This window comes from Trachurus japonicus, chromosome 21 (assembly GCF_045865225.1).
Source record: "Trachurus japonicus isolate A0001 chromosome 21, Traja_1.0".
NCBI lineage: Eukaryota > Metazoa > Chordata > Actinopteri > Carangiformes > Carangidae > Trachurus > Trachurus japonicus.
Genome location: NC_140927.1, coordinates 26,453,459 through 26,466,186, shown reverse-complemented (window position 1 = coordinate 26,466,186; position 12,728 = coordinate 26,453,459). Strand labels below are relative to the sequence as shown.

General features: G+C 41.1%; 1 protein-coding gene across 1 annotated transcript in view; it reads left to right on the top strand.

Moving 5' to 3' along the window:
• Positions 1–12,728, top strand: part of gdap2 (ganglioside induced differentiation associated protein 2) — a 53,025-nt gene that overhangs the window by 16,500 nt on the left and 23,797 nt on the right. The window contains exons 6-11 of the mRNA XM_085766050.1: positions 756–832; positions 3,222–3,381; positions 8,173–8,323; positions 8,942–9,018; positions 10,720–10,796; positions 12,485–12,624. Of these exons, the coding sequence (XP_085622176.1) occupies positions 756–832; positions 3,222–3,381; positions 8,173–8,323; positions 8,942–9,018; positions 10,720–10,796; positions 12,485–12,624 (682 nt within the window). The remainder of the gene's footprint in view (positions 1–755; positions 833–3,221; positions 3,382–8,172; positions 8,324–8,941; positions 9,019–10,719; positions 10,797–12,484; positions 12,625–12,728) is intronic.

Genomic DNA, 12,728 nt, shown 5'->3' with positions numbered 1-12,728 from the left:
TTGTCTCAAAGGGCTTTACAAGGCATCATAACAACATCCTCTGTCCTTAGACCCTCACATCCACTGAGGAAAAACTCCATAGAAAACCCTTTTAACAGGGAAAAATGGGAGAAGAGCAACAGAGGAGGGATCCCTCACCCAGGACGGGCAGACGTGCAATACTAGATGTTGTATACAGACAAGAAGAAAACAGTTTATAACATAAGACAGAATCACAAGACACAGATCACACACTGTCAGGAATTCAACTTGAGGCACTTCTGATAAGATCATGATCTGATAATGTAAAGAACAGAAACATCTGTGTCTGAAGTGCACCTGAATGCATCACAGGGACTGGACGCACGGAGGAGCTGCCTCCTTAAAACGTTTCTGTATTTACACAGAAACATCTGTCGGCCTCCAGAGTTACAATAAAGTTTGTTTTGAAACCTTTTAAAAACATTTATAACCTTCATTAAAGCAGAGTGTGCTGCTGTCATGTTGTATTAAACTGCATTTAACAGTAAATACCTACTACGCATTTATTATTGTGCCACTGTAGAGATAATCTGTCAACATCCTGAATCACAGAGAAACACTGGTTTTACCGATCGATAAGTGGATGAAGCTTCTTATAAGTGATCGATGTTAAACATTCAGTGGTTATGACTTAGAGCAAATTGTAATAAATCATCAGTCTAGAAGGTTTAAGGTTTGTCTTAATCTAACAGGACTGTGTGTGTGTGTGTGTGTGTGTGTGTGTGTGTTCACAGGGACAGTGCGCAGGTTCCTGGAGAATCATGGGAACAGCATCGAGGCGGTCGTGTTTGCAGTGACAGAAACAGAAGAGGTTTGTGTCGGAGCTTAAAGTTAACACATGTCAAAGTCTGTTTTTTGTTTTTTTAATTTAACATTTAAAAACAAAAACAAACAAACAACAAATGACGTCATAGTGTCGAACAGCAAAACAAAAAGTGAGTCTCACCAAACAGTAAATCCCTCACCACTGCTCTAATGTTCAAGGATTCAACATGCATCCATCCTCAAGTTATTTACTTTATTTGTTTATTTAAATGGGACAGTGCACATTAATGGACAAAAACATGTAAATGTGCCGGATTATAGCAAGGTGCTAATTTCCGGAGTCCCATAAACATAAAAACCCTAAAGTGCACATCAGTTTAAAGTGCCAGGTTGTATTGCACGATGCCCATTACAACCAGTTGCACAGGCAGAAGTATGTAGATATTGCACAAAATGTAATACATAATTGTATTATGTAAGTACTACTAAAACCAAAATGACATACACAAAAATATTGTGTACAATTTGTCTATGGATATTCTCATTCATCCAGGTCATCGTTCTTTTCTGGGCAAATTGAATTGTAGGCAACTGGACTCTGGTCTCACTAGTCCGCACAAGTTGTCTTTGTCCAACTAGTGCGGAGTCGGACTAGTGAGACTTGTTGCATACGAACGATGAAGCCCCTTGGATAAGAGGAGAAACGTCTTCCCAGACAAATACAAGTCCAGCTGCCTACGATTCAATTTGCCCAGAAAAAAAAATATATAGCCTATTATGTACAATTATAGCTTTCCTGCGACTTGCCAGAAGTATCTTCAATAAGTATTTTATACAGATATAGTTTAATGAATGAGTCGTCTTATCTTTTGTGTAGGTCAGTTGCCACTTCCCTTCACTATGGTTGTATCAGGAAAGCCCAAAACATGTCAGAGTCTGTTATAACGCAGTATCGAGGCCCGTGGGTCGCAGCGTGTTGAGGTTTGTGTTGGACTCGTGTCAGACTTCAACTCTTCGATCATCCAACAAATAAATGCAGAAACTTCCTAAAAACTTTTATTGTCTCCCTCTCAGTCGAGGCCGAATCTGAAACTTTTGGTTCTGTGTGTCATGAAAGACCAAAGACCCACATGTTCCTCTTATTGAAGCCCCGTTTTCTAATAAGGTCGTGGGCTATATAAAAGAATCATCGACCACATCCGAGCCCGTACGCTGCCTCACATCCTCACATCCTCCTCCACCGCCCAGAGTCGAAACTAAAATCTAAACCTGATCAAACTTTTTCCGTCAGACTTCTCGACTTTGCAGCGTCCTGCCTGAGGAGACGTTATGATTCACTTCTTTAAACTCTCATTTTTACAGACTTTTTTTATTTGACGTCGTCTTTTTATTACCTCCGGGTTATTACTGCTTTTGTTGTGCTGTTGGCATACACATGTTGTTTGTGTGTTTGTGTGTGTGTGTGTCTTGATGGTTGTTGCCTCTAATTGTCTTTATTTGTACCGAACCATGTGGTCCGTCCTTCATCTGTCGATTTGTTTTTATAGACATTTTGAAAACTTCCTATTTAAAGGGAGAGTTCAACATTTTGGCAAATTGGCCCATTGCCATAATCCCTATAGTTTTAGGAGTAGGTTCCTGACCTTTAATCTTGGTGCAAGCTATTTTTAGAACGGCGGAGCAGAGCCATGAGCTACTCAGAGTTGTTTTCGAGGTAAATACAGAGACTGCTTGCCGGAAAACTGCCCCCGACGGGAACGCGCATCAGCTGTTTTGCATGAATTTCCCTCTAAAACAACTCTGTGTGGTAACGTTGTGTTATTATCTCATAGCGTGGTGAATGTGCAGGTCACAACTTGTCCACTAGAGCGTTGTGGAGTTGTTGGATTGTGTATTTGATGAGTTTGATGAGGGAAACCAAGAAATCCCATAATGAGCCTCCATAGCGTAGCTCTGAGCAGCTCACGGCTCTGCTCCGCCGTTCTAAAAATAGCTTGCACCGACAATTAAAGGTAACGAACCTACTGCTATGACTACAGGGATTATGGCAATGGGCCAATTTGCCAAAATGTTGCACTTTACCTTTAAAAGCTGCTGAATAAATAAAGTTCCATTATATCTTCCATTATATGTCAGTATGTGCACAGTATTATTCTTCTGTCTTTATTCTATTTTATACTATTGTGTATAAATCCAAAATTGTATATAGTATATGCATGTTTTTTGCACTACAATACTTTTACTTTATTTCATTTTATCTTATTTTATCTTTATTTTATCGCTACTCTTTACTATTTTTGTACTTTTTGTGTCTGTACCTGATCAGCCACATTAAATTCCTTGTGCTGCCTGTAAAGTGACCTTTAATGCTCTTGGCAATAAAAACGATTATGAGGCATTGATGTGCATCCTGATGTGTGTGTGTGTTCTTGCAGGTGGTGTATAAGAAGTTACTGCCTCTGTACTTCCCTCGCTCCGAGGAAGAGGAGAAGGCCTGCCTGCCTCTCATCCCTGCTGACATCGGCAACTCTGAGGGTGAACCCGTTGTCCCCGAGAGACAGATCCGCATTGCAGAGAAGCCGGGCAGTCTGGAAGGTACAGTACAATACAGTTCAGTACAGTACAATACAGTACAGTAGAGCATGCAGAAACAAAAGAACCTCCATCAATAACGTGGAGAAACAAAGTGAAGAAACGTTTCCCAGCGTAGAGAGGAACTGCTCACATCAGTCAGGCGTTTATATTTAAAAAAAGCGGGGTAATGATGTTTTTTCAAGTGGTGGATGTGTGATTTTGGAGTCGGACTCGCGTCTTAATTATTCCAAGATCAACTGATGGGACTTTTATGTCTGTGAAAGTCGGCAAAATAAACACACACAGGCACGGTTTAATATTTTATTCCTCTCTATTTCTGTCCTCACTCGTCTCTCACTGTTGTTCTCTAGTATTATTATTATCATTATTATATTACTCTTGTTTAATTTTATTTCGCTAAGCAGCAGTCGTCCATCCATCCAGCTCACCAGTTAATCAGTCAACAAACTGCAGAGTCAGCGCAGCCGGCTAAACGGCCGCCATTTGGGCGTCCTGTCAATCCTCCTCCTCCGCCTCTGCTCCTCATGCGTCACAGTTAATTAGTCGTCCACTCAGCAGCTCGCGGTGTCGGCGCGGAGATCGGATGCGGCCCAGAGAGAGACGAAGGTCTGAGCGAAACATTACATTTTGATGAGGACAATATGTCTGAGCTCAGCCGGTCTGCAGCCGACATGAGACGGAGACGGAGCAGAGCAGGGAAGCAGGATATTTGGTATCGGTGTCAGTGCAACATCTGGACGTCTGGATCCTTAAAGGGATAGTTCACCCAAAATTGAAATTTCTCAACTCATTATCTCCTCCCCCTCATGTGGACTAAGGGCTGGGAGAAGTTTCAGAGTCCTCCGTGGCTTCTCTGAGTTACAGGGGGTCTCGGCGTAGCAGTGCATGTCCATACTGTATAACGGTTGCAAATGGATACCAACTGTCTTCGTAACAAAAAGACACACCAAAAAACATCCAGATACCTCCATGCTGCTCGTATGTAATGTCCGTCTTGTATTGAAGCCCCGAAATGCGAAATTGTCCCGAAAAAAATTAAATAAGTCTATATTTCAAGCTTGTTTTGTAGCGGAAGCTTCTCGAAGCTCCTCTTGGACGAACCAGGAAGAAGAGTTTCCGCTACAAACAAGCTTGAAAAATAGACTTATTTAATTTTTTTCGGGACAATTTCGCATTTCGGGGCTTCAATACAAGACGGACATTACATACGAGCAGCATGGAGGTATTTGGATGTTTTTTGGTGTGTCTTTATTATTCCTGGTGTGACAGTTGGTATCCATTTGCAACCGTCATATGGACATGCAGTGCTACGCCGAGACCCCCTGTAACTCAGAGAAGCCACGGAGGACTCTGAAACTTCTCCCAGCCCTTAGTCCACATGAGGGGGAGGAGATAATGAGTTGAGAAATTTCAATTTGGGTGAACTATCCCTTTAAGGCCGCTCTTGTACCCTCACACACACACACACACACACACACACCTGGTTCTCAGAGCCGTGTGGCTTTAACGTCATGTTTTCCACAGAGCATCGTCATCTGCATATTGCAAACAGTCGGAGGTCTGTCTCACACACGGCAGGTGTTTGTGTCTGTTGTTCTGCTCTCACAGGTTGTTTCAGGACATTTAGATTTGTGAATCTCCACTTTTCTTTCTGCAAGCTCCTTAAAGTTTATGAAATTAGCATTAAGGACTTGTCACAAGGTGAAAAAAAGAATAAATGATAAAGTGATACAAGGACATTGGCAATAACTCAATTTGCTATTGTTTTAGATGCAAGATGATAAAAATAAACAGGTTAAAGCACAGTAAGTGAGCAGTTGTAGATAACAGCAGGTTAAAACGTAATCAGATCATGAGTGTGAATTAATTTCAGCCTCATTTGAATGTTTTTCGACACGAGAGGAGTCGATTTCCTCGGGAATTGAAAGCCAAATGTGGAAGGTTTGATTCACTGTGGATGAGGTAAAAGCTAATCCAAGATAATACAAGAGGTGTAAAAGAGAAACATCAGGTGTGAATTGTCTTTTATTTTTCCACATAACCTTGTACGACACCTTCTTATTCCAGATGTCTGACGGTCGGCTTCATCCACGGCTCGTGTGTCAAGAGTTTAGTTGACTTGTGTTGTTGTTTTAGGGTGTGAAGTCAAATATGAGAAAGCTTATAAAAGCTTTTCTTCATAGAAATGTGTTTTGAGAAGGGCTGTGTTGGTTCTGCAGCTTCCTCTCACAGTCCAAAGACATGAGCATTATGTGGGCTGGTTGCTCTACATGGCCCTAAAAGGTGTAGGTGTTAATGTTCGTCAGTCTGCACCCTGCCTTTGCCCCTACGCCATCTGGGATTGGCTCCAGCCTCATGTAACGCTGCATGGACAGGTACTTAAACCTTTGCCCTGCTAGTTACTATTTCCCGCTCTAATGGATTACATCAGTTATTTCATCAGTTCAGGCACAAATCTTACAACACATCACTTTCTCATCCTGATCTTACCGTTGGATACAATTGCAAATCACATATGATCATCTTTCCTTGTCTTTAACGCTAGTTGTATTAAGCAAAAACACATTTTCTGATCATGATATCATAAGATCACAGGATACTCTTTAGCGTTTATCAAATCTCATATCATAAGATAGCAAAAATCACATTCCTTCTGAAGGCTGAGCCCGGGAACCTCAACCAACATCTGACACCCCCCCTTTGAGGTTCACACCTGTAAGTAAGTGAGTTTACTTTATTGTCACACATAATTTCAAGTAATTTCAGTGAAATTTTTCCGTACCTTTGGTCATTTGCATAACATAAATAGAGATACAAGAATATAAAAGAAGAAAAAGAGAAGAATATTTAAAAACGAAAGAAGGTGGTAGTAGATTTTAATACAATAGTGCAATGGTAACCAATATAGTCCTCATCAGTCTGCTCTTAACATGAGTTACAATGATAAATCACAGATGACTATCTTCTCCTGTCTTTAGCATTAATCAAACACACATTATACACAAGGTTATAATATCTTAAGAAAGCAATAAATTACATTTTCTTCCGAAGGCCAAGCCTGGGAACCTCAACCTTCCTCAACAATAGTCAGTGATTGGATGGATGGATGGATAAATGGACCTTGGAGCAGCAGCAGTGAATCAGTCCTCGGCTCATAGACTCAGAAAATAATTAAGAAACTTCTAAAAATCTGTCCCAAAATGAACAGTAGAGATGTTTGGATCGGAGTGCAGTTTTGTGGTCGAGCTGCAGCTTTCTGGACTGAGCTGTAGGTGGTGGATTGATTCCTGACTGAGATGTGTGTGTAGATAGTTGCAGCACAGTGAAAAAACACAGCGTACAGTGAATGTAAATGTGCAGTGAAACCTGCTTTTCCAGCGCTCAGAGGAGAGAGAGCATCACTCAGTGTTTCAGGAGGAGGAGGAGGAGGAGGTTGAAGTGAAACACTGAAAGCTTTGCAGACAAAATACTCCCGTTACTTTGAAGCACTTGGCTGCAGCCTGCTGAGCTGTTTTTTTTTTTTCCCTCGCTCTCCCTTTTTAATCAGTGTTTTATTGGCTCTGCTGCGTTTTTATTTTCTTTTGAGCCAAGTGCCAGGCTGCCAACTTGGCTACTCGGTCCAGACTTCAGATCAAGGTAGCTCTGTTCCCTTACTATAGACTTAATCAGGCCATAAATAGAATGAGTGAGTATGTGTGTGTGTGTGTGTGTGTGTGTGTTTGCGTGGACAAAGGGAGCCGTAAATGCTCGGCTTCATCAGCTCAGTTCACACAGTAATCAGCACCAGCCTGACCTCCACTCCTCCACTTTGAGTCTCTGATTGATTAACTTTATTTCTGCTTCTTTTATTCTTTTTTTGAATTATATTGATCTGACAAGAAATGAGGAGAGAGCGACGCAGCGAAGTAGAAGTCAGAGCAGAGCTGAGGCCTGTACCGGCGGTGGTGGCGACTGCATGTGCAGCATTTGGCTCTGGTGCATTTAGAAGAACAAGAAGAGGAAATAAGACAGGGGTTTTTTTTAGTTTGTTTTTTTCTCTGTTGGCAGCTTCAGTTGAAACTCCCTCTCAGGCCATAAACCGTCGTATAAACTATATTCTGTGTGACCCCTCCAGCTCACCACCCTGAGTGAGCTTCTTGCCTGCACTTTGTCTAAATGTTAGTTTTTTGTTGAAGAGGATTGTGAAAGTAACACCAGCCCCATGTGTTTGGCGAGCCCTGTCAACCCCGCTGACCCTCCAGAGAGAGAGAGAGAGCTTCAGAGAGATGCAATGTGGCTCTGGGGTGTCGATCCAAAGCAAGCAAGCGAGCGGCCCTGGGAGAGAAACCCAATAACAACAGGCTGATGTACACACACTGACACGCACACACGCACATGCCCGTTTTGGACGTAGATAAAATGCACGGACACAAATGCAGCAGAACATGTGGTCACAGAGGGAACGGGCTTGAAGTTGAGCCTGAATCCTGTCGGCTCTGAGTTCATGACCTCGGTCGCAGCTTTTTGTGTGCAAACATACACAAACAAATAATTTCATGCCTGCAGATGAATCGGGATCCACAAAGGAAAAATAAACACAGGCATGAACACCTCATGAACATGTGAAAAAGATCATTTGAGGGGGAAAAAAATCATCATTTTAAAGATCGGAGTTAAGATTCAGGATCATTTCTGCAGCATCGTCCTGTCTTCATCTTGGAGCGCTGTACAGTATCTGCTCCATATTGTCTCTACAGTAACTTCACCATAACTCCTCTGTTTGTCTGTATTTTTGTGCGTCTGTGTGTGTAGATGACATCGAGGAGGAGAGTCTGGAGTCAGATCTGGGCCAGGTGGGGACCCACGCCTTCGCCCGGATGGAGGGTGACGTGGACAAACAGAGGAAACTGATCCTGCAGGGCCAGATGTCGGAGGCGGCCATGCAGAAACAGCACCAGAGGAAGTGAGGGCTCCAACACTGATATCACTGGAACATCTGAGTGGCTGTGTCAGATTTTTATTTTATTTTATTTTATTTTATATGATAAAACGCATCGCTTCAGTTTCCAGTTATGGTCAGGTGAATATTAGCATTACCAGCGTTAGCATTAGCGAAACAGCAGGAACATCTTGAACTTTTTTCATATACAAATCAAGGCCATAAGAACAAAGTTTCACACAGATTTAAAAGAAGAAAAGAGCAGAAAACAAAGAAAATCACATCTTAATCCCATATGCTGCATAACTTTGAACTAAATTTGAGTTTCTAGCTGGATTTAATGTATTTTAATTGTAATTTTTAGTAGTAATAGTTAAGCAGTTTATCCAAATGAACACTAAATAAAGGGAAATTCACAACAGGAATAATTTATAGCTTTGTTAGATTAATAATAAATTCACAAGTGACTTGTTTGCTTCGAAAAGATTTACCAGATTCATTTTATCTGTTATTAATGACAGCTTTAAAAGGCTTAGTTGTTAAAATGCATGCCCAATTTGTATTATATGAATTTTTTGAGTTGAACATTTAACTTATTAACATATTAAACTGTGTGTGTGTGTGTGTGTTTCCCTTCTGCAGTTACAATCGCTGGCTGTGTCGAGCGAGAGCCGAGGATCTGTCAGACATCGCAGCACTGAAAGCGTTATATCAGACCGGTATGTGACAGCGTGTGTGTGTGGTGAAATATTTTCCTCCAGCGCTGGTTTTCATTCATTCAGGCCTTTATTTCCCCCCAGTCCTTGTCAGCAGGATTAACAGAGGCCTAAATGAAATGCAGCCTCCCTCTCTACCTGGTTTTATCAGTTCTGTCAATGTGCAGTTGCGTCTCATCGCCAGTAGAAGGCAGCGTTGTCGTTCGCTTCAGCCCCCGTTGTTATCTGACCCTCCTGACCTTTAAAATGATATTTGAAAACTTCCATGACTCTGCATAACCTGCTCCTCGGTGCAGCGTTCACACCCACCTGAACTCTGCGACCCGGCTCTTCACCGATTCACCTCATTTAAATGAAACTGTTGCATAAGATTAATGTTAATATCATCAGCTCTTCATCTAATAGTTAATTATCTTATGATGATGATGATGTTGATTGTGACCTGAGGCCTCAGATTTGTCCTCGTTTAACAAATAAATTAATATATGAATATGTATTTCACACATCCCTGAAGCTAAGGGAATAATTTTCTACTTTGATGTGGCATGATAAAGATCTTTTGGCTGAAAAATAACATCTGTTTGCAGATGATTTATGGTTTAACTGTCATTTGAAATGTAGATTAAGTACAGTAGAAATGTATTAATCTTTAGAGCCAGAGAAGAATAAAACTTTAACAAAACAGATGTGATGAGGTAAATATTTAGTTAATTTTTCACATATCAGTGGTTGGCAGAGTAAAAATAAGTGACAATAAATGAGGCTTCACTCTGTCGTTCTTCGTGGTGGTGCTTCAGGAATGAAAAATAAAGGATAGAAAACATTAACGTGGTACATTGGACACGGTTTAAACCAAACACAGGCCTCGGATTAATTCCTCGCAGGGCTGAGCTGCTGTAACGCTGACCGCCACCACCGCCGTGGCCGCTGCTGCTGCTCTGCCTTTTCTTTCCAAAGTGAAGTTGTCACCTCTGTTTTTTTGTGGGGACAGGGTTTGATTTGCAGGGGGAGGCAGTACACCAAGTGCTGGAGGAGCAGAGCGAGCTCCAAGCTGCATGGCCTCTCGCTGAGCCCGAGGTTTTACAGGTCGTTAAGTTTGCATGGCTATTGCTAATATATTTTTAGAATTCAACAAAATGATGGATGAGATATTGATTGCCTCTGACAAGTATATCGCTCAAATGTAACGAGTGTTGCAGATGCAGCCAGGTTACACCCACAAATAAATAATAATGTATAATGGATTTGCCTTAAAAAAAATTCCATAAACCTCTCTTCCAAATGTTCAGGTCTGTAAACTCCACAGCAGCCACTTTATTATTAAAATAAATGGTGAAATTTCTCATGTCCAATCAACAGATTAAAACCGAACATGTGTAGTTTTTATATACAAATAAACAAAACAGTGCGAAGCAGCAGAAGGCAGGAAAATAATAATGTTTTTTCTCCGTAAATGACAATTTGAAGACGATCGTTTCCAACTAACCGACTGTTTCAGCGCTGAAATGTTGTTGTTTTTTTTCCTTTTCTTTGAACAATATCGACCCAATAACACGTTTAAACATTTGATTTGTGAGGACTGAACAGAACATTAAAAGTGTTAACATGATCAACCAGGAGGAAGAAGGTCAAACTGCATCCACAGGATTTCAGTGAGGAGGAAATTCAAGTCTTAACTTCTATTATTATCACGTGTCTCTACAGGTGTGGACATGTGTGGCAGGACAGTGATGGTCGTGGTTGGACGAAACATCCCAGTCACTCTCATTGACCTCGAAAAGGTAACAAAATAAAAGAATTACTTCAAAATAAAATTCCTCTATTGCGTGTAACAGCCAGTGTACTTTATGTAGAGCACATGTTCAGCTTTATATTAATATAAAGTACCGGCTTGTTTGTTGTTTTTGTGTGTGCATGTTTCATGTTTTGAGCATCTGTGTGTGCTGGTCTGTCCTTTCATGTGTCCATCTGCATCAATATATCTGTAAATATATTACATTTGCATGCATGCATCAGGTATGGTCCGTGTTATTGTGTGTTTCATGTCTGCATGTTGCTTCAGCTGCGCCAACATATGTCAAGTGAAACGCTCTCAATACGTTAAATATGTTCAGGGTAAAAAATAGAGAGGAGAGTTTCTAATCCTCTGTTCTGATTGGCTGACAGTTGTCTAAGTGATAAATATTAAATAAAGCAGATTTTAGGTAAAATACATTTTAGAGAAATCAAATCCTGCAAGTGTTTGATTGTGGGGCTTAGTTACTGCTTTGTTGTGACATCATAAAGTTACAGGAAGTCCTAACGACTCATTTTAAGGCTCAGTTTCTGAACCCTTTGATTAGTTCATAGTATAAATATAGAAATTAGACAGGATCTATAATCACATAGACCAAAAGAGACTCACCTTATACAATATGGGACTTTTTCTTTTTTTTATATTGACCATGCAGTACAAGACAATCTCCTCGGAATTTATGAAAGTAAAACAATAGCAACAAGAACAACAAACCAAACAAACAGAGCCTGTGTGTAATTGTGTCTGTATGTGTTTAAGCCACCTCATTGATCATGTCTTTCTTTATATGGCAACCATTTTCCCCGGCTTTTTATAAAGAGATGTTTCATTTTCAGCTTTCATGTAAGATGCTCATATAATCTATCATCTTCAATACAGGACTTTAAAAGTTTAAAGCAGAAGTAAGTGATATATTTGTGTTAATATAAGTCTTAAATAGTTCTATCTTCCGACAGCAATCACTTCTATAGAGTGTTTGGTCTGAAACACGGGTCTGTCAGTCACTCTGCTCTGCTCTGAGCCGAGGAGAAAACATTTATCGTATCCTACAGTTTTTATCCAATGAGGAGAGAGAACGGCATGCAGGGCTGCGTGTGCAGCCAAGGAACGCCGTGAATGTGGCGACGTAGGGACGAGGACTGTTATGGTGCGTTCAAGGAAACTCGTATTTTTCCGACGTTAAGTCATACCAGTCGATCTGGTACGACTTCACCGGTCGGAAGTTACGAGTGGCCGTTATAGTGACTTTCACCGGTAAAACAGGTCGGAAAAACACGAGTGGGTTGCCTGGAACGCTACAAAGTCGTAAGTTGTGACTTGAAGCTGTAATTTACGATTTCAAAAGCCTGCCTGGAACGCAGCATTAGCGAAAACGACCGGACCACTTACTTCTGCTTTAAATAAATGAATTAAATGTTTTTTATTTTTCCATATTTATTAAAAACCCATACAGTACTGGAGACCTATTGTGAACTTTCGCATTTACCACGACCTCTGAAAAACCACAGAAACTTGAACAAGTGACCAAACCTGCTATTAAACGAAGTCACAGTGAACTGAAATTCAAAAAGAAAAATGTAAAACGGTGAATGTGGATGAATGTAAACATGAGCAGAGTCCAGGAACTATAAATGTTCACGCCCACTGATTCATGCCTTGTGTTTGTGTGCTCAGGCTCTGCTCTACTTCATCCACGTGATGGACCACATCACGGTGAAGGAGTACGTGATGGTTTACTTCCACACGCTGACCAACGAGCACAACCACCTGGACTCGGACTTCCTCAAAAGCCTCTACGACATCGTCGACGCCAAGTCAGTCCCACATTTTTACACTCAGCGGGTGAACAGGAAGGGGGAGAGTTGTGCAGCGATGCGTCCCACAGTCAAATGAACATGATCTAAACCTTACACTAAAT